Source organism: Trichosurus vulpecula, chromosome 1, assembly GCF_011100635.1.
Source record: "Trichosurus vulpecula isolate mTriVul1 chromosome 1, mTriVul1.pri, whole genome shotgun sequence".
Lineage (NCBI taxonomy): Eukaryota > Metazoa > Chordata > Mammalia > Diprotodontia > Phalangeridae > Trichosurus > Trichosurus vulpecula.
The window spans coordinates 195,986,455-196,009,245 of NC_050573.1; the positions used below are offsets into that span (position 1 = coordinate 195,986,455).

The 22,791-nt window shown below is 37.7% G+C and overlaps 1 protein-coding gene across 1 annotated transcript in view; it reads right to left on the reverse strand.

The window, feature by feature from the left end:
• Positions 1-8,734: 8,734 nt before the first annotated feature.
• LOC118854585 (putative ribosome-binding factor A, mitochondrial) overlaps positions 8,735-22,791 on the reverse strand; it is a 30,198-nt gene continuing 16,141 nt past the window's right edge. The window contains exons 6-7 of the mRNA XM_036764940.1: positions 18,753-18,823; positions 8,735-9,246 (exon numbers count right to left, since the gene is read on the reverse strand). Coding sequence (XP_036620835.1) covers positions 8,805-9,246; positions 18,753-18,823 — 513 coding nt within the window. The 3' untranslated portion in view covers positions 8,735-8,804. The remainder of the gene's footprint in view (positions 9,247-18,752; positions 18,824-22,791) is intronic.

The following is a 22,791-nucleotide window of genomic DNA, read 5'->3' on the forward strand; positions in this document are numbered from 1 at the left end:
GATACTAATGATTTGGTTTTCCTTTTTTTAAATCAAATTAACTAACAGTTAATCTATTTTATTGCAGTTTTTCCCCCATAAAACTAGATTCTAGTTTTATTAGTTTAATGACTTTCTTACTTCCAAATTTATTAATCTCTCCTTTGATTTTCAGGATTTACAATTTGGTGTTTAACTGGGCATTTTTAATTTGTTCTTTTTCTAGTTTTTTTTCTTAGTTGCATGCTCACTTCATTGATCTGTTCTTTCTCTATTTTATTGAGCTAAGAATTTAGAGACATAAATTTTCCTTGCTTTGGCTGCATCCCATAAATTATGGAATATTATCTCATTGTTGACATTCTCTTTAATGAAATTACTCATTGTTTCTATTATTTGTTCCTAGACCCATACATTCTTTAGGATTAGATTCATTTCCAATATTTAATCTTTCTTTCCATGGCCCTTTATTGAATGTGACTTTTATTGCATTATGCTCTAAGGAGGATGCATTTGCTATTTCTGCTTTTCTGCATTTGATTGTGAGGTTTTTATGCCCCAAAAGATGGTCAGTTTTTGTGTAGGCACCGTGTACCACTGAGAAAAAAGGTGTATTCCTTCCTGTTCCCATTCAATTTTCTCCAGAGGGCTATCATATGTTACTTTTCTAAAATTCCATTCACTTCCTTAGCTTCTTTCTTGTTTATTTTTGGTTACATTTACCTAGTTCTGAGAGGGGAAAACTGAGGTGACCACTAGTATAATCCTCCTGTAACAGATTTAACTTCTTTAAAAATTTGGATGATATAACATTTGGTGCATATGTTTAGTATTGCTATTATTTATTGTCTATGGTAACTTTTAGTAAGATGTAGTTTCTTTCCTTATCTCTTTTAATTAGATCTATTTTTGCTTTTTCTTTGTCTGGGATGATGATTGCCACCTCTGCTTTTTTTTTTTTTTTTACTTCAGCTAAAGCATAATGGATTCTGCTCTAGCCCCTTATTTTAACTCTGTATATGTCTCTCTGCTTCAAGTGTGTTTCTTGTAAACAACATATTGTAGGATTCTGGTTTTTAATCCACTCTGCCATCCACTTCCATTTTATGAGTTCATCCCATTCACATTCACAGTTATGATTATTGTGTATTTCCTTCCATCCTATTTTCCCCATTTCTTCTCCTTCTTCTCCTTCTCCTCCTCCTCTTCCCCCCCCCCTTCAGTCTTGTATTTGAAAAAATCAAAATTTCCATTCAGCTCTGGTCTTTTCATCAGGAATGCTTAAACATTCTCAATTTCATTGAATATCCATTTTTCTCCCTGAAGAATTATTCTCAGTTTTGGTGGGTAGGTGATTCGTGGTTGTAATCCAAGCTCCTTTGCCCTCCAGAATATCACATTCCAAGCTCTCTGATTCTTTAAGTTAGAAGCAGCTAAATGCCATGTAATTCTGAACATGGCTCCATATTTGAATTGTTTCTTTTTGGCTGTTTGTAATATTTTCTCCTTGATCTTGGAACTCTGAAATTTGGTTGTAATGTTCTTGGGAGTTTTCATTTTGGGAGGTGATTTTCTTTCAAGAGGTGATTAGTGGATTCTCTCCATTTTTATTTTGCCCTCTGGTTCTAGGATATCAAGGCAGTTCTCAATAATTTCTTAAAATATGATATCCAGAGACTTCCAGGGGCAGAGCCAAGATGGCGGCTGGAAAGCAGGGACTAGCATGAGCTCCCCACCAAGTCTCTCCAAAAACCTATAAAAAATGGCTCTGAACCAATTCTAGAACTGCAGAACCCACAAAACAGCAGAGGGAAGCAGGGCTCCAGCCCAGGACAGCCTGGATGGTCTCTGGGTGAGGTCTATCCCACACAGAGCTGGGAGCTGGGAGCTGGGAGCTGGGAGCGGAGCAGAGCAGAGCCCAGCGTGAGCAGCTCGGACCAAACAGACCAGGAGCCAGGTGGAGCGGGCTCTAGCACCCTGAATCAGTGAGCTGCGGTAGTTACCAGACTTCTCAACCCACAAACACCAAAGACAACAGAGAAGGTTAGTGGGAAAAGCTGTGGGAGTGGAAGGAGTTCGTAGTTCAGCCACCACCCCTGGGGCAGCGGAGGTGGGGCAGCTACAGCTGCTGTTGCTTCGGGCACCGGGCCCACCTAGTGGGAGGACTTAAGTGGCGGATCAGAGCAGGAGTGCACAGCCTGCTGAAGATCTAAGCCCAGTCTGGGTCGGGGGTTCTTGGGGAAGGAGGAGTGCTGGTGTGGCAGAGCTGGCGCATCCCCCCCAAACGTGGAACATAGAACTCTTTAGTCTACAAGCAGTCATACCCTGCTGAAAAACTCAAGGGTCAAGTTAGTTGGTTGGGAATATGGCCAGGCAGCGAAAACACACCCGGATTCAGTCTCAGACTTTGGATTCTTTCTTTGCTGACAAAGAAAACCAAAACATACAGCCTAAAGAAGTCAACAAAGTGCAAGAGCCTACACCAAAAGCCTCTAAGAAAAACATGAACTGGTCCCAGGCCATGGAAGAGTTCAAAAAGGATTTGGAAAAGCAAGTTAGAGAAGTAGAGGAAACATTGGGAAGAGAAATGAGAAGGATGCAAGAAAACCATGAAAAACAAGTCAATGACTTGCTAAAGGAGACCCAAAAAAATACTGAAAAATACACTGAAGAAAACAACACCTTAAAAAATAGACTAACTCAAATGGCAAAAGAGCTCCAAAAAGCCAATGAGGAGAAGAATGCCTTGAAAGGCAGAATTAGCCAAATGGAAAAGGAGGTCCAACGGACCACTGAAGAAAATACTACCTTAAAAATGAGATTGGAGCAAGTGGAAGCTAGTGACTTGATGAGAAATCAAGATATTACAAAACAGAACCAAAGGAATGAAAAAATGGAAGACAATGTGAAATATCTCATTGGAAAAACCACTGACCTGGAAAATAGATCCAGGAGAGATAATTTAAAAATTATTGGACTACCTGAAAGCCATGATCAAAAAAGAGCCTAGATATCATCTTTCAAGAAATTATCAAGGAGAACTGCCCTGATATTCTAGAGCCACAGGACAAAATAGAAATTGAAAGAATCCACCAATCGCCTCCTCAAATAGATCCTAAAAAGAAATCTCCTAGGAATATTGTCATCAAATTCCAGAGCTCCCAGATCAAGGAGAAAACGCTTCCAGCATCCAGAAAAAAACAATTTGGGTATTGTGGAAACATAATCAGAATAATCCAAGATCTGGCAGCTTCTACATTAAGAGATATTGAAGGGCTTGGAATACGATATTCCGGAGGTCAATGGAGCTAGGATTAAAACCTAGAATCACCTACCCAGCAAAACTGAGCATCATGTTCCAAGGCAAAATATGGATTTTCAATAAAATAGAGGACTTTCAAGCTTTCTCAGTGAAAAGACTGGAGCTTAATAGAAAATTTGACTTTCAAACACAAGAATCAAGAGAAGCATGAAAAGTTAAACAAGAAAGAGAAATCATAAGGGACTTACTAAAGTTGAACTGTTTTGTTTACATTCCTACATAGAAAGACGATGTGTATGATTCATGAGACCTCAATATCATAGCAGCTGAAAGGAATATGCATATATATATATATATATGTGAATGTGCATGTATGTATATATGTATGTGTGTGTATATATATATATATATGAAGAGAGAGAGAGAGCGCAGACACAGGGTGAGTTGAAGATGAAGGGATGGATTATCTCACAAAAATATGGCAAGAGGAAGCAGTTCTGTGGGAGGAGGGGAGAGGGCAGGTGAGGGGGGAATGAGTGAATCTTGCTCTCATCAAATTGGGCCTGAGGAGGGAATACCATACATACTCGATTGGGTATCTTACCCCACAGGAAAGAAGAGGGAAGAAGATAAAAAAAAAGGGGGGGGGGATGATGGAAGGGAGGGCAGATGGAGGTGGAAGTAATCAAAAAGAAACACTTTGGAAAGGGGACAGGGTCAAGGGAGAAAATTCAATAAAGGGGGATGGGTTGGGAAGGAGCAAAATATAGTTAGTCTTTCACAACATGAGTATTGTGGAAGGGTTATACATAATGATACACATGTGGCCTATGTTGAATTGCTTGACTTCTTAGGGAGGGTGGGTGGGAAGGGAAGAGGGGAGAGAATTTGGAAGTCAATGTCTTAAAAACAGATGTTCAAAAACAAAAACAAAAAGTTTTTGCATGCAATTAGAAAATAAGATACACAGGCAATGGGGCGTAGAAATTTATCTTGCCCTACAAGAAAGGAAGGGAAAAGGGGATAGAGGGGAGTAGGGTGACAGAAGGGAGGGCTGACTGGGGAACAGGGTAACCAGAATATATGCCATCTTGGAGTGGGGGGGGGAGGGTAGAAATGGGGAGAAAATTTGTAATTCAAACTCTTGTGAAAATCAATGCTGAAAACTAAATATGTTAAATAAATAAATAAATTTTAAAAAAAGAAAGAAATATGATATCCAGGCTCTTTTTTTGATCATGGCAATCAGGTTGTCCAATAACTCTTCCTGTATCTATTTTCCAGGTCAGTTATTTTTCCAATGAGATATTTTACATTTTCTTCTCTTTTTTCATTCTTTTGATTTTGTTTTGTTGTTTCTTGTCTCATAAAGTCATTTCCACTTGCCCAATTCTAATTTTTAAGGAATTATTTTCTTCCTTGAGCTTTTGTACCTCCTTTTCCATTTGGCCAATTCTACTTTTTAAGGAGTTGTTTTCTTCAGCAAATTTTTGTACATCTTTTTTCCACCTTTCTGTGCTTCTTTTACCAAGCCATTGACTCTTTTTACATGAGTTTCTTGCATCACTCTTTTCATCTACCTCTCTTACTTGATTTTTAAACTTTCTTTGGAGCTCTTCTAGTTCTTTTTGGGCCTTAGACCAATTCATATTTTCCTTTGTGTCTTCACATGAAGCCATTTTGACATGGTTGTCTTCTTCTGAGTTTGTGTTTTGACCTTCCTTGTCACCTTAGTAACTTTCTACAGTCAGGATCTTTTTTTCTTTTTTTTGGCTTATTTTTATAGCCTATTTCACCACTTTTAACTTTATGTTAAAGTTGGGCTCTGCCTCTGGGTTTAAGGGGGCGCTGTCCTAAGCTTCTTGCATCATGATTGAAAGACCTCACTGCTGGCTTGTCCCATGGCTTGGGGCCTCACTGCTGACTTACTAGGGCACAGCCTGCTGTTGGTTTGCTCTGACACTGCCTACACTGGACTGTGTTCCTCTTTTACCTGAGTGAGACAGAGATTTCCTGCCAACATTCCAAGTTGTCTTGGGCTGGAAAATTATTTCACCCAGTTCTTTTGTTGGTTCTGCCCTCCAGATTTCGTTTTGAAGCATTATTTTACAGTTGTTTGGAGGTGAATTTGGGAGAGTTCAAGCAAGTTCCTATCTTACTGTGCCATCTTGACTCTGCCCTCCGACTAGATGATGTAAAGAATTACCTCTATACTCACCTGCACAATACAGGAATCCACAGAACTACTGGAGTCCTTTAGAGATCCAGGGACCAAAAAGCTGCAGTAGATTGAGCGTTAAGTAGAGAAGTACAGAGCACAATTAGCTGCCTATGGAACTTTCAGGGCAATTCCAGTACTCACTGCCCATATGAGCTTTGTCTCTCCATTTTGCATGAACTTTGTCTTGACTATTCTGAAATTGTCACATTAACTCTCAATTCCTGTAGTTATTTTTTTTATAATGTTATAGGCTGCATGAATTGCATTGGTTCTCATCTTTCAAAGTTGTTTTTCTTTATAATGTTATTGTCTAAACTGTTCTCCTGGTTCTGCTCACTTCAGTCTTCATCCATTCATGCAGGTCTTCCCAGGTTTCTCTGAAATTGTTCATTTAGTCATTTCTTATGATACAACTGCATTATACTCACATACCATAGTCACTATAATTAAAAGGGGTTGGGAAAGGCTCCTGTAGAAGAAATAGAGAGTTTGTGTGCCTGTTTTCTCAGTCTCTCTACCCCTCCCCCCCCTACCATTTCATTTTCAGTTATTGTCATCTTTACCAAATTTGCTAGGTATAAAGTGGAACCAGAGTTTCTTTAATATGTATTTCTCTGATCATTAGTGCTTTGGAGCATTTTTTTCATTTGGTTGTTGATAGTTTGGATTTATTCCTTTGAAAACTGCTTGTTTATGTCCTTTGATGACTACTAGGGAATGGCTTAGTTTTACAAATTTCAGTCATTTTCTTTTATATCTTGGTTGTCACATTTTTTATCAGAGAAATGATGCAAAAATTCCTCTCCAGCTATGTCTCTCTTCTAATTTTAACTAAATTGGTTTCTGTATATGAATCTTAAATGAGTTATCATCCAACCACTGTTTGAACATACACAGTAACAGGGAACTCACTACCTACAAGGCTCACCCATTCCATTTTTTAATTGCTTTGTTATAAAGTTGCTCCTTATATTGAGTTAAAATAATCTACCCATTATTTTCATTCACAGGCTCTAGTTTTGTCCTTTGGGGCCCAACAGAATAAATTTAATCCTTCTGTGATAACCCTTTAATTATGTGAAAATAACTCTATTTTGCCTGAGCCTGAATTTCCTCTATCTGAGGCAATTCTCTGAAGCAAGTCAGCGAATTTGGTTTTGAGTTCCCTTACCCAGTTCACCCTTCTTTGAATATGCTGTAGCTTATGAATGTTCCCCATAAATTTGCTACTCAGAACATAATATTCCATAGGCCATCTGACCAGGAAACGACAACAGAACTATCACTCACTTTGATTCATATTGAACTTGTGATCCACAAAACCCTCTGGGTTGTTTGTTTTCTTTTGAACTTTGATCTGCTTTCTATCCAGGTCTCTCCTATACTGAATTTGTGCAGCTGCATTTTTTCCTACTTATTTGCAGCACTTTCCATTTATTTACTGTTATATTTCACTTCATAAAATTTGGTCTATTATTTTAGTATAAAGATTTTTTTGGAACCCAACTATGTCAAATGCGAAGCTATAACTTGTAGCTTCATGTCTTCTACTAATTTGATAAGCTTGCCACCTAAGCTTATTGAAGTCAATGATTTAAAAAAAAAATGTTGAACAGGGCCAAAGGAAAAGTAATGCATCATATGCCGCTAGAGATCTTCTGTCATATTCTACCAAATTAAAAACACAAAGGTGAGAAGCATTTCTTAGAAAACTGTGTATCTCCCCTAGCAGCAATTGGTATTCTACTTCACTATAGTTGCTTAACATATCTTTGTTGACTAGAATCCATTAATCAATACTCTTCAGGTATAACTGTTTGACAGGTTCTAATCCACCTTTTAAAAACACAATCATCCAACCTATTTTCCCATATGCTTTTATTACTCCAATTTTATTATACTTGGCCACAACCATGGTTTAATTTTATGTATTTGAAATCTGGTAATCACCTTTCTTTTGAATCAATAGGTCTGTGGCTACGAAGGAAAAGTATTCTATCTCATGACTTCTACTCACTCCTTATTTCTGAAGTCATGCACAAAGTCTCTTCAATGCAAAGTGCATTACCATCAACAATTCATCTTATTAAATGCAAAGTTAGGCTAATGTGAAAGTTTGGAGAGTCAGGCAACAAAAATTTAGAGAATGTTTAAGTCTAAACTCAGAGCATGTGCAATGCCCGAACTCATAAAATATAATAGGCATTTTTGCAACTTACTCTGAAATTTCAGGGTAACAATAAACTATAAATGAGAGATTATTTTCAGGGCACATAGTTTAAAATAACAAGCTACTTCTCAGGAACAGATGAGCAGAAATGAAGTGGTCTTGAAAGCCTACCAAACTGCACTCAGTCTCTTTAATACTAGAAGATATATTTTATTATTTTTTCCAACTATTATCAATTAATCAATTTTATTATTATCAGTTAAGCCCAATTTCCAACTAGTCAGCCTAAATTGAGGGTGGCATAAATCCAAATGCCCCTTTAAGTTTATTTTGAAGCAAGAGAATTTGGCTCTCCCTCTCTTCCCACTGACAAAAAGTTAACAATTTTCTCTCTAATAGAGCTTCAGCAGATATACTACTCACCTTGGAGAGTTCAACTGAGAATTGGGCTTAAAATATTCTCTATGATCAAAGGTCTTAAGCTGGAAGGTTCTTTTAGAGATCTAGTCCAACATCCTCGTTTTACAACTGAGGAAACTGAGGCCCAGAGAAGTTAATTAACTTGCTCAAGGTCACATAGAACTACATTCCAAGTTTATCATTCTTTCTGCTACAGCTCATCTTTGGCTCCATGTGTTTATACTACCACCTGAAGAGTTGCTTCTTTAAAGTCCTTGTATTACTAAGAAAGCTTCTTATCAGGGCTAGGGTTCTTCTGGGGAATACCCTCTGCATAGCACTATACATAACTAAGCACTTAACATATTTTTCAATTGCAATGATTAAGACAACAGAGAGGGAAAAGGAGAGAAAGCAATCTTCTAAGTCCTCCTTACATAGGAAAACAGGCTTAAATCCACAAATGAGCTACAGACACTCAATGAACCCTATAGCGGGATGGCAATAAACCAGATTCCAGTTTAGATCAGAAGAAATAACTGATTTCTTTTCTTAACTAACTAATTTTTACTCTTCCCTGAATTTTTTGATGTGCCTCCTTAACCAACTTCCCATTTTGAAAAAGGAAAAATGTACTTTTAATTTTCAAAATAGGAGCATAATAATGCACATAATAATAATGTGCATAATGATACCACAGGAGTAGATCTTTAGGACCAGTTTAATGTTAAATAGCAAACCAAACCAAATTTTTTAAAAAACCATCAGAAAAGTTAACATTTCTTAAGTTTATTTTCTTCAAGACCTGTAGTTAATGAACTCTGCTCCTTACAAACATTATTATCCTCTAACTCTAATTTCTCTAATGATTCCTGCAGTTCATACTCTGGTTTATGTTCTTCAAAAAATGTATCATCCTTGTCCAGCTGATTATCATAATATCTGTTGAGAAAATATTCCTGGGGGGTAATGTCATCATCCATGGGACGCTTTGCCTTCTTCATTTTCTTCTTCATTTGCTTCTGCAGCATAGATACCTGCTCCTGCTCTTGCTCAGCACTTCCAACACTTACACTTTCTTGTCGTTTCCCTTTGTTTCTTTTGTACTCCATTATCTGTTTGTGGAGTGCCTCATGGTCAATTCCAAAGAGACTTGGCTGAATGGTGAATTCTGACACATGAGATGACATAGAGGGTCCTGAAGCTTTAAGTTCACTGTGAATTAAAGAAAAAAAAAAGAGGAAATCATCTATGAACAGCATAATAAAGTCTCTTTAAATATCCACATTAAAATAGTCTACATATTAACCCATTTATGCACATACCTTCATAACACACTACTTAGGGTTGTAATGAAGAACCAAAAATGTAGCAAAAAAGCTAACAATTTTTATGCCCTTACTTTTGCTTCAGAGTTAATCAGCCTGAGCACTTTATGACCATACATGTGATTTTGTTGAGCACATTTCTCCAGAGCCATTCAATACCTCATTAAATGCACTCCAAATGAATTTTTGCACTTATACATGCCAGATGAATCAAGTGAATTGAACAAACAGAACTACCCATTCATGTGAAGGGTACTCAACCAAGAGCGGCTAAGAAAGAGAGAGAATGCTATCTTCCCTTTCAAAGCCATTAAGCCCCTACTATATGGATACAACATGAAAGAAAATTGGCTATAAACAAAATGTGTCTCATCTGATCACCAATAGAATTGATGCTTTAACAACACACTAGGCTGTAACTGTAGGATGTGTTTTTCATGTGGTTTAAGGGTGTATGATTTAATTCTTTTTTGCTGAAGAGATCATTTCTTAGTAGTCTGAGGGAAAGGGCTCCACACAGCCACTCACATATGCATGTGTTATGACAGAAAGGATAAAAAGAAGGCAACCCCAATCCCAAATTATGCACTCAGTCCCTTTTATACTAGAAGATATACCTCCTTCTCTTCCATGCACAGCTAGGGAACTAAATGAGCATGGACCTGTATATACTGTTAAGACTTCGTTGGTATGTTGATTAGTTTTGCAGAACTCAATTCCTCTTCTCTTTGTTTTAGGGATAGGTCGCTCAGTAGAAAACGGGAAAGGGACATATTCAGAAATGAAATAAAAACAAAAGCTATTAGTAACGCATTTTGAAAACACCTGGATGTAGAATTCTAGCAATTGCTGTCTTCTCCTTTCTCTATCATTTGGTAGTCATAAATTGCATTGCAGCAAGTAACATATCACAGGGAGCCAACTGGTATTGTTGTGTTGGTTTTTTTGGGTTTTTTTTGCCAAGAAAGTACCATTACAATAGTACGTGAAAGTCAGTATCACTTAGAACGTAATTTTTTTTTTTTTTAATGACTGGAAACCACCCTGTCTTTAATCAGAATACACATGATTACTGAGCTCAAATCCACTGGATTCACTTTAGTGTTACCATTAAAAATATCAGCCTTAGCCACAAGATCTGTAGGAGGCTGCTTGTATTGTAAAGTACTATTTCTCTTTAGGAATGGGCACTTTACTGCTTGCCCTAGAGATCATTATTAACAACCTATGAGATACAAGAAAGCAAAATGTTCAGAATGTAGCTTAAAGTCATTTATTATCCATATGGGGTAAAGGCAACCATGTAAGGGTATGACTTTTGTAAGGGCTCCCTAGAAAAAGAAAGAAGATGGAAGCCCTGCCGTTCTACAGTTTTGAGGTGCTTTAACCTAGGTTCCCTACCAGTGTTTTCTCTACTGGCTCTGCTTCAGATTCTTTAGATGTTGCCCCTATGCCTCAGTTTCCTTCTGACCTTAGAACTCTACTCTGTAAGTCTCCTGTTCCCCTTAGTGAATTCCCCCCAGCGTATACGTTTTGGGGAGGGGCCCCAGCCAGGCTTCTTTCATGCTGCTTCTGGCTTTACTTTTGACTATCTGGACTTTGCGGCCATGCCATCATGCCCTTATGCAGATACAGCTCCTCCACCTCCAATGTACTCTTTCCACTTCCCCCAATCCTTGCTTTTCATATCCCTTTTATATGTTATCTTCCTCCATAGGAATGAAACGTCCTTGAAGGCAGAGACCAGCTTTCTTTTTGTTTGTATTTGTATCCCTAGAACTTAACACGATACCTGCCATATATAAGTACATAATAAATGTTTGTTGACTGACTATTCCTCACTTGAATTGTATATTAAGTTTATGCCCACTCTGCCTACTCCACCCTCCATGAATGTTTAGAGGGAATACTTTGTAACTACTGTTCTATGCTAGCCATTTGAATAAATGCCTCTTCTAAAAGCTTAAAAAACAAAACCCAGACTTAACAATCTGCTTTGATGCAATGGCAAGAATACTATACTTGGAGACAAAAGGCCTGTGACTCGAATCCTGACTTTTCACTTACTACTACCTATATGACTTTGGGTCAGTAAGTAATATCACCTGTCTGGGCCCTCATTTCTTCACTGGTAAAATGAGGGAGCTGGACTAGACAGGTGGTTCCTGAAGATCCCTTCCAGTTCTAAATCTATGATCTAATAATTTTAAGGACAAAGACTCATTCTTATGTTGATGTAAGTACTACTTCCACCAAGCCTGGTTGAAATCCCTCTATAGCTTAGTAGACAAACTTCCTGAGTTTCTGTAGATCAAAAAAGCAGAAACCAACCCTCTGATGTTGAGCTTTTCACACATAAGTGTCAACAGCTTAAGACACCAAGATATCTTCCATGTTTTCTTTACTGATGAAGGATGAGTTCATAAAGCTGGGAATTAAATGAGACTAACATTCTTCTCCGTAGCAGACATTGATCATAACTCTCACAGAACAAATGGCTATTTGAAAGGCTGGTTATTAAACATGCCTGCCAATGGTGACAGCAGAAAAAGACAATTAAAATAAAGAATTACACTTTTATCTACCTATCCATTCTCAAATCTATTTTTAAAAGTTTCTGCCTTGACATATCAAATTGGATGTCCTCATAGGCACCTCAAACTCAACATGTCCAAAATGGAACTCAGTATCTTCAACTCCTCCCCTCCTCCAGCCCATCCCTCTTCCTAGCTTCTCTATCAAGGGCACCAGCATTCTTCTTATCACCCAGGTTTTCAATCTTGATGTTATACTTGATTCCCCACTTTCATTCACCCCACATATCTAATCAGTTTTCAAATCTTGTCATTTCTACCTCCATAGCAATCTGACATCTGTTCCCTTCTCACCATGTATACACTTGCAGTTTTGGTCTCTATCATTTTTCTTTTCTTTTTTTTTTTTTGGAGGGGGGAAGGCAAGGCAATTGAGTTTAAGTGACTTGTCCCAAGTTCACACAGTAAGTGTGTCAAGTGTCTGAGGCTGGATTTGAACTCATGTCCTCCTGACTCCAGGGCTGGTGCTCTATTTACTGTGCCACCAAGCTGCCCCTCTCCATCACTCTTCACCTGGATTACTGCAATGGCCTCATTAACTGGTCTTTCTGCCTCAAGTCTCACAGCACTCCAATCCATCCACCACCAGCTTCAAATGATTTTCCTAAAGGGCTGGTCTGGTCATGACACTCCCCTTCTCAATAAATTTCATCAGGAGCAAATATAAATTATTTAGCATTTAAAACCCCTAACCCGGCCCCAATCTACCTTATCTGTTTTATTACTCTCCTTCACACCCTCTCCAAAACAAATTGATTTTTTTTTCTATTATAAGAGATACTCCATATCCTGTCTCCAAACCTATGCATGATTCCCCTTACCTTCAAGTCTTAAAATCCCTAAGTTTTTTTTAAGACATAACTGATGTGAATCAGGTAACGAAGGAAAAAAATCTTTGTGGCAAGTTTCTCTAATAAAGGTTTCATTTTTAAGCTATATAGGGAACTGATTAAAATTTATAGGAATAAGAGCCATTCATCAATAGTCAAAAGATCTGAACAGACACTTTGCAAAGAAAGCTATCAACAGCCATATGAAAAATTGCTCTAAACTACTAATAATTAGAAAAGCATATGTAAAGCAACTCTATGGTTCCTCCTCACACAGATTGGCAAAGTTGACAAAAAATGGAAAATAGAAAATTCTGGCAGGGCTGTGGGAAAATAAATTAATGAACTATTAGTTGAGCTATGGACTTATTCAGCTGTTGAATAAAAAAATTTGTAATGTGTCCCAAAACTTACTAAACTGTGTAAACCCTTTTGACCCATTAATAAAACTACTGGGCTCATATCTCCAAAAGATCAAGCAAAGGGGAAAAAGACCTATATGTACAAAAATATTTACAGGTGCTCTCAACGTCATGGCAAAGAATTGGAAACTAGGAGGCAGGCTATCAACTGGGGAATGGCTGAACCAGACAAGGTAGATGAATGTGATAGAATACAGTAGTACTTACAAGAAATGATGAAAGGGATGGTTTTATAGAAATCTGGAAAGACTTTTATGGAATTGTGTAGAGGAGGTCAGGAAAACAATTTATGCAAATAATGTTACTATACAGACAAACAACTCTCAGAGACTTTGGAACTCTGATCAATGCAATGACCAACCATAATTCCAGAGGATTCATGATGCTATCCACCTCCTGACAGGTAACATACTCAGAGTGTAGAATGAGACATATATTTTTAGATATGGACAATATTTTGTTTGGCTTTGCAATAGGAATTTTGTTATTCTTTCTCAATGGGAGTGGGAAAGGAATGAGATGGGAAGGAAAGAAGGTACACTGTCACTGAAAAAAATTAAAATGTAATTTTTAAAAAATAGAAAAAAATTATTTTAACAAAAGAGAAAAAAAGATAACTCAACATGATAACTTCAACATAGAGCCTTTATTAATTCTTCTAGCTCCTGATACCCTCTCTCCAAAAATCACCCTGTCTAATTTACGTGTGTGTGTGTGTGTGTGTGTGTGTGTCTATCTATATCTATACATGGACAAGTTGTCTCTCCAAACAGAATGTAAGGGAGTGACTATTTCATTTTTGTCTGTGTATCCCAAGTACAAAGTAGATCACAACCCACCCATGCCTATCTCCTGTGCAATTATACAACCATGTTCTCCTAGATGTTCACAACAAAGATTTACTCAATGTATTGGAGACCATCCTTACTTTCTCCTGATACTGAGAGGCTAAGGAGAGTATCTATGCATGTAGTGGTCTATCTATCATCTCCCACCCTTGCCAAGTGGCCAACCCAACTTTTAAACACTATTAAGTGTTAGGCACATAGGGGGATTATGCTATGATCCTTGCAGATAAGCTCTTGCACATTTATGACAGGCCATGATGACAATCTACATCACTTCAAGGGATCAGGAAGGGAGGCAGAGCCACAGTGGTAGAGAAAAAGGCAGGGACTTGCTTAAGCTCTTCCCCAAACCTCTCCACACACCTTTAAATATCCCCAAAACAAATTCCAGAGCAGCAGAACCCAAAAAAGGATGGAGTGAAACAATTTTCCAGCCCAAGACAACTTAGGTCAGCAGGAAAGGTCTATTGCACCAGGATTAGAGTGGAGCACAGTCCAATGCAGGCCACGCTAGCACAGACAAGGCCCCAGCAAACCAGGAGCAGGCTTTCAGGGCAATTAAATCAGTGGCAACAGTGGTGGCTTCTGGACTTCTCAGTCCACAGACGGTAAGAATGTCTGACAACTAATCAGAAGGAGATTACAGGAGTCCCTTTGTGAGCACCAGGGGCAGGACCTTGCCCATATTTGGATCTGGGTCACAGTCCTGAATCTCAGTCCCAGGGCAAGGAGGAACACTAGCACAACAGAACTTGCAACCACAGGAGAGCTGGGATCCTGGTCACAGTTCCAGGGTACAAAAGTACTTGTGATTGCTCACAGACTAGTGCACAGTACAGGAGAGTGGTAAACACACCTCTCCCTAGATCACACCTCCCTGAAAGAACTAAAAACTTACAGGTCCCCTCTGAAAACATCTGCACAAAAAACCTGAAGCTTGCAACAGAGACCCCTCCACTTGGAAAGCCAAGCCCCACTTCAGCAAAGAGTTAAAAGTCAAGAAATAGGCTGGAAAATGAGCTAACAGTAGAAAAGATCCTGACTACAGAAAGTTACTACGGGAACAGGGAAAATCAAAACACAAACTCAGAAGAAGAGGTCAAAGTTCCTCTGTCGAAAGCCTCAAAGAAAACTATAAATTGGCCTTGGGTCATGGAAGGGCTCAAAAAAGATTTTAAAAATTAAGTAAAAGAGGTAGAAGAAAAATTGGGAAGAGAAATGAGTGATGAATGAAAATCATGAAAAAAAAGCCGACAGCTTGGTAAAGAAGGCACAAAAACATACTGATGAAAACAAAAAGCAGAATTGGCCAAAGAGAAAAAGACATACAAAAATTCACTGAAGAGAAAAACTCCTTAAAAAGCAGAATTGGCCACATGAAAAAAGAGGTACAAAAACCACTGAAGAAAAGAATTCCTTAAAAAGTAGAACTGACCAAATGGAAAAAGAGGTACAAAAGCTCACTGAAGAAAATCATTCCTTAAAAATTAGAATTGAGCAAGTGGAAGCTAATGACTCCATGAGACATCAAAAAAAAAAAAACCCAATAAAACAAAATCAAAAGAATGAAAAAAAACAGAAGAAAAAATGAAGTATCTCATTGGAAAAACAACTGACCTAGAAAATAGACACAGGAGAGATAATTTAAGGATTATTGGATGACATGAAAGCCATGATCAAAAAAAGAGTCTAGACAACATCTTTCAAGAAATTATCCAGGAAAACTTCCCTGATACTGTAGAACCAGAGGGCAAAATAGAAATAAAAAGAATCCATCAATCACCTCCTAAAAGAGATCCCAAAATGAAAACTCCCAGAAATATTATAGCCAAATTCCAGAGCTCCCACATCAAGGATAAAATACTACAAGCGGCCAGAAAGAAACAATTCAAATATTGTGGAGCCATATTCAGTCTAGCACAAGATTTAGTAGTTTCTACCTTAAAGGATCCGAGGGCTTAGAATATGATATCCCAGAGGGCAAAAGAGCAAGGATTACAACCAAGAATTACCTACCCAGCAAAACTAAGTTTAATTCTTTGGGGGAAAAAATGGATAATGAAAAGAAATTGAGGACTTTCAACCTTCCTGATGAAAAGACCAGAGCTCAGTAGAAAATGTGATTTTCAAATACAAGGCTCAAAAGAAGCATAAACAAAGTAAACAGGAAAGAAATCATAAGGAATTCACTAAGGTTAAACTATTTACATTCCTACATGGAAAAATGATACTTGTAACTCCTAAAAACTTTCTCATTATTAGGGCAGTTAGAAGGAGTACACATAGACAGAAAGCACAGGTGTGAGCTGAATATGATGAGATGATTATCTAAAAGAAATTAAAGGGTGAGAAAGAAGAATGCACTGGAAGAATGGCAAAGGGAGAGATAGAATGGGTTAAATTATCGACATAAAAGAAGCTTGAAAAAGATTTTACAGTGAAGAGGAAGAAGGTGGAAGTTGGGGGCAGGGAGAAAGTGTGTGAACTTTATTCTCATTGGAACTGGCTCAAAGAGGGAATAATATACACATTCAATTGGATATAGAAATCTATCTTCTCATACAGAAAGAGGGGAAGGGAATAAGAGAAGATGTAGTAGTGAAGAGGGGCTCATAGAAGGAAGGAGGTAAAAGCCAGGAGCAAAAAACTTTTGAGAATGGACATAGTGAAAGGAGAGAGTAAGATAAACAGGGGGAAAATAGGATAAAGGGAAATAGATAGTAATCATTACCACGAAAAAAATTTTTACAGTAAGTTTCTCTGATAAAGATCTCATTTCTCAAATATATAGAAAACTGAATCAAATTTACAGAAATAAGAGCCATTTCTCACTGAAAAATGGTCAAAAGATATGAACAGGCAGTTTTAAGAGAAAGTAATAAAAGCTATCTATAGGCATATGAAAAAATGCTCTAAATCAGTATTCATTAGAGAAATGCAAATTAAAACAACTCTGAGCTACCACCACATACCTATCAGATTGGCAAATATGACAGAAAAGGAAAACAAGAAATGTTGGAGGAGATGTTGGAAAATTAAAACACTAATGAAGTTGTATACTGATTCAACCACTCTGGAGAATAATTTGGAACTATGCCCAAAGGGCTATAAAACCATGCATACTCTTTGACTCAGCAATACCATTATTAGGTCTGTATCCCAAAGAGATAAACAAAAATATGTACACAAATATTTATAGCAGCTCTTTTAGTAGTGGCAAAGAACGGGAATTAGAGGTGATGTCCATCAATTGGAGAATGGCAGAACAAGTTGTATATGATAGGATGGAATACTATTGTCCTATGAGAAATGACAAGTAGGATGCTCTCAGAAGAACCTGGAAAGACTTACATGAACTGATACAAAGTGAAATGAAAAGAACCAGGAGAACATTGTACACAGTAACAGCAATATTGTAAGATGATCTACTGTGAATAACTCAACTATTTTAAGCAATACAATGATCTAAGATAATTCTGAAGGATCTATGATGAAAGGTGCTATCCATCACCAGAGAAAGAACTGGTGGAGCCTGAATGCAGATCAAAGATATTTTCCTTTATTTTTAAAAAATTTGTCTGTTTTCTTTCACAACATGTCTTATATAGAAATGCATTTTGCATGACTACACACATAACCTATGTGAATTGCTTGCCTTCTCAGTGAGAGGAATGGGAGGGAGGAAGAGAATTCAAAACTCAAAATTAAAAAAAAAAAAGAATCGTCTGTCTTTACATGTAATTGAGGAAAAAATAAACTATTAAATTTTTAAAAATCTATACTACTTCATATTATATATATATACATATACATATACACCATACACACATACATGCACACACACACACACACACACACACACACACATATATATATATATATATATATATATCTTCACTTTACTCGAAATATTTTTCATGTATAACAATGATTTAAATTGCCATGTAAAGAAAAATTAGATAATAAATACAGAAATAACAAAGCAAAAAAAAGTGTAATTCATAAGCCACAAACTGGCGAAAATGATAAAAATGGCAAAAGTCAATGGTGGAAAAGTTGTAGAAGGATAGGTGTACTAATACATGTTGGTGGAGCTGTAAATGGTACAACTATTTTGAAAAGCAACTTGGAATTATGCAAATAAAGTACTAAAATGTCCATATCCTTTGAACCAGAGACTCCATTATTGGGCTTATACCACGAGGAAGCAATCAGTAAGAAAAAAGTCTCTGTATATTCTGAAATGTTTACAGAAACACTTTGTGATAACTAAGAATTGGAAATAAAGTACATGCCCATCAACTGGGGAATGGCTAAACAAATTATGGTACACGAGTGCAACAGAACATTACTGTGCTGTAAGAAATGTTGAATGTGATGAATGTGGAGAAGCATAGAAATATCTATAGGAATTTATGCAGAGTGAAGTACAGCCAAGAAAACAATATACATAGTAACTATAACAATGTAAATTGAAAGAATACCACATGAAAATACTAAAAATGTAGCAAAATTATTAAGATCGTATAAAATCATAAGCCTTGAAAAGTTCATACAATAGACATATATGCTAACAAGGGGTATTTTGATTACACTTCTGGTACAACAGGAAGTTATATCATGTGTTAGGAACAACACATACACATAAAAGCAGCCTTCAATTGAGGCTAAGCATGAGAGGAAATATCAGGCTATTTACCTTGGATCACTTGGTGTCAAATCTTTTTCATCAGAGGGTCCAAAATCAGCAATTTCCAGTAACCGATTTACCTGAAAAATAAATTAAAATAGTTCCCAACATTTTGATACCATCTACTTCTATAAAGCTCTGGTGAAAAGAACATCAGACTTGCAATTAAGAGAGACCTGGGTTCAAGTTTTAGATTCAACACTTACACAAATTTATTGCTACTAATACATCTAAGACCAATTCACTTACTAGCTAAAGAAAAATCAAAGTGACTTTTGTTGGTTTGTGTTTTCTTTAAAAGGAAGATCAAAGCAGGGTTAGTACCTCTGCTTGGGGTAGACAAGATGATGAAAAAACAGTCAGAGGAGAGATGGCAGAACTATTCAACTATTATTTTTATTCTGTTTCAATGGGGGAAGACAACTGATAAAAGTGGGCAGGCAAGAGGGACAAATGGTAGAAAAGTACTAAGAATCAGGAGTGGAGCCAGGACAGAAGTGAACACAGTTTTGAGTGTTTCCTGAAATGATGGTCCCAAGCAGGAACTCATAAATCAGAGAAAGAGACCAAAGGAGTGGAGACATCACCAGGGTAAGACAGACTATCAGCCAGGAGGTGGAAAAGTTTGAAATTAGAAGTGGGGCTGGGAGAGAACCTACATAAAGGATTCTGAAAGGACTGGCAGTTGTGATTGCTGAATGGGTATCAAAAATCTTTGAAAGATGAGAGAGTACTGGAAGGTGTGGGGAGGAAAGGACAAATGTCCTAATTTTTTTTGAAAGGAGGGAAAATCTAAGTCTACATATCATAGTCTGGTAAGATGAACTTCAATTTCTGACAAAATTCTACCACGTTGTTGTTGTTCATCTTTTGTTTTTGAGGAGGGCAATGACATCATGAGGGTGAGATCCTGACTTGATCATGAATTGCATTTAAGTGAGGCAGAGTTCCAAAGTCATCAGCCTCACTCTCTCTTCCAGAATCACTGAAGGTCCAGTGGCAAGACAAAAATCAAGATGACTGGCAATGGCCCGGGACACAGTGAATGACCCTGGCATCTTTTATGTCTGACTAAGCGCTCCACAGCACCTGCTTCAGCCACCTTCATGGCTGTTGGAACAAACTATTCTCATCAGACCATTCTGCCAGGGGAAGTCTTGACATGCTTGGGGTAGACATCCCCCCTAATTCAGATGGGTTTGAGGCCTGTCAGTTACCTTCAACCTGGTTTAGCCTGTCTACCAAAAGGATTTTATTGGGGTGTGGCCACCATGCATGTTATAGCTTTTTGAAGTCACGGGTGAGAGCTCAGTGATAGGTAGATATGAAAGGTGGATGAACAGCCCTCAAAAGGGTTTGATGGCAAGCCCTCACACCAGAGGTACTAGTCCCCCAGCAGAACACCCTATATACCACTCAGAACTGGCTGAATGATCCAACAAAAAGACAAGCCAACGTCAGCTGAAAAAAGATCTCTAAAAACATGCCCCTGGGATCTGTTTTGGGCCCTATGCTGTTCTATAGTATTACAATAGTACTGTAATCCCTGATTTGGTCAATAGCAGAGATGGTATGATTATCAAATTTGTGGAGGACAAAGTCAAGACCCAATTGGCCTCATCTGATAAGATGAAATTTAACAGAGATGAAAATAAAGTCCTATGTTTCAGTCAAAAAAAAAACAATTTCACAAGTTCAAGATGGAGAAGTAGTCTGAAATAGATTGGAAAGTTTAGTGGACTATAGGTTCTACGTGTCAACACTCCAATATGGCAGCAAAGAAAGCAAATGCTCCTACAATGCCTTAAGAGAAACACAGTACCGAGAAACAGGGATGTGATAATCCTTCTGCAACTTACACAGGTCAGAAAACGCCTGTGTTTGAACACTATGTTCAGATCCAAATACCACACTTCAAGGCCTGTGGGAATATGTCCAAAAAATGGGTGACTAGGGAGAATATTGGAGATCCTATCACAGAAGGATCAAATGAAAGAACTGGGGATGCTTAGCCTAAAGAAGAGAAAACTTAGGAGGGATTTAATAGATATTTCATATCTCTAAAAGGCTTTCCTATGGACAAGGGATATATTTGTTTTGTTTAGTCCCAGAGCCAAAAGAACAATGAGTATAAGTTGCAGAAAGGAAGGTTTGGACTAGAAATAAGAAAAAAACTTCTAAATAATAAAGGAGTTGTTAAAAAGGAGAATGGGCTGCCCTGGAAGATAGGGAGGCCCCCTTGCTGGAGATCATTAAGAATCAGGTAACCATTCCACAGGGATGTTTGCAGGAGATATTTCTCTTCAGGTATGGGCTAGAAAAGATGACTGAAGTCAGTCCCACGTAATTCTAGCATTCCATGATTTTGGCTGCATCACCACGGGTATCACTTTATCTCTAAAGCCTCAGTTTCTTCATCATCAAAATGGGGATCTTTACTTTGAAAACCTGCACAATCCCACCTGTCTTAAGATTACTTTGTAAACTTCAAAGCATCAAATAAAGGTGAGTTATTATCTAAAACTTGGGTAGGGAACCTGCAAGCCTCATGGCCACATGTGGACCTCTAGATCTTGAAGTGCAGCCCTTTGACTGAATCCAAACTTCAGAGAATAAATCCCCTTAATAAAAGGATTTGTTCTGTAAAACTTGGCCCCAGTCAAAAGGCCGTACCCAAGGACCTAGAAGGCCACAAGTTCCCCACCCCCTGCTAAATTATATTTACAAATTTTAATAATGCTGTTGAGCCTAAAATGGGCTCAAGTGCTGATCTTAAAACTTTAATTTACATGATTCTTTCTATACCTCACAATATTCTGAGGAACAGCCAGGCTTTTTAAACTATTTACTTGAATCTTTGGCACAAAGTAGGCACTTAATAAATGTTTATTGATTATTCAGTATTTTCTCTGAAGTGCTAAACCATTTGAATTGATTTTATGTGCAGGCTTGATTCATTTCCATAAGTATTTCTCTTGGGTGTTTAAAGTATTTTTGAAAAATGCTTCAAATACTACTATTAAATCTTCCTTTTCATAACATCCTCAATCCTCTCTTGTGGGCTGAAAGGCTGCTGAGTAGCTTGCAAAGAAGTAATGCAAATGAATGACTATGGAGGCATCAAATCATGACTTTTATGCTAAAGTGCTATCACCAACTTACTATGTAGCCTTGACCTAAAACTGAGGAATAAATTGACTACAAGGAAGACGGATGGCAGGCAACGACCACACAAAGGTGAGACCACATCTATAAAGTATTTTAGGACGACAAAGGACAAGAAGCAGATGACTTTATGCCATTTCACTAGTCCTCTCACTGGCTGCCTAACAAAAAGTCCTGTGTCGCTTTTCAGCACCTTTCTCCACTAGTTTCCAGTGATGTCCAAATCTAACACCAGGGTTTCACTTTACAGCAATCCACCTTAAGAGATATTTTCCATGAATTTATTGCTTCTAAAAGCAGAAAATGTCTGAATTAGATCAATTTCTCAGCATTATTTAACAAATGCCAAACCAACCATAAGAGTTCGGGTTTCATTTCTTAGGAAAAATACATTTCATCAAATTTATTCTCTCCAAGTAATGTTTCTGGAATTTGACATTTATGGTTTTTTAAAAAATCTTTAAGACATTTATTTCATTTGCTATAATTCACATCCACTAAAGACCTATTTGGATTCTGTATCTTGACACATCTGACATGCAGCTGACTCTGAGTTCTCCAGGGCTCAAGGCTATGCTAACAGAGCGCAAATTTTGGCAGGTCCTAACAAGCTGGAAAAGCCTCAAATACAGTCCTGATGGTGATAGTTCATGAGTCTGTTGGATGACGACCAAACCAATGAAATTTAGTTGACCAACTCTAGGCTGGCTAACAACTCTTAAGGACCATCTATTTTAAGTTATAAAGGAGCTGCAATCTGTGTAAGTGGAAGAACACGCACACCAATGAAATCCCAGATCCCTGATTGTAGCCAGAATGGCCTTTGTTTTCTTTGAATGACTCAGCTTACCTCATTGAGCCTCTGGACACTGTGGCTTGCTCT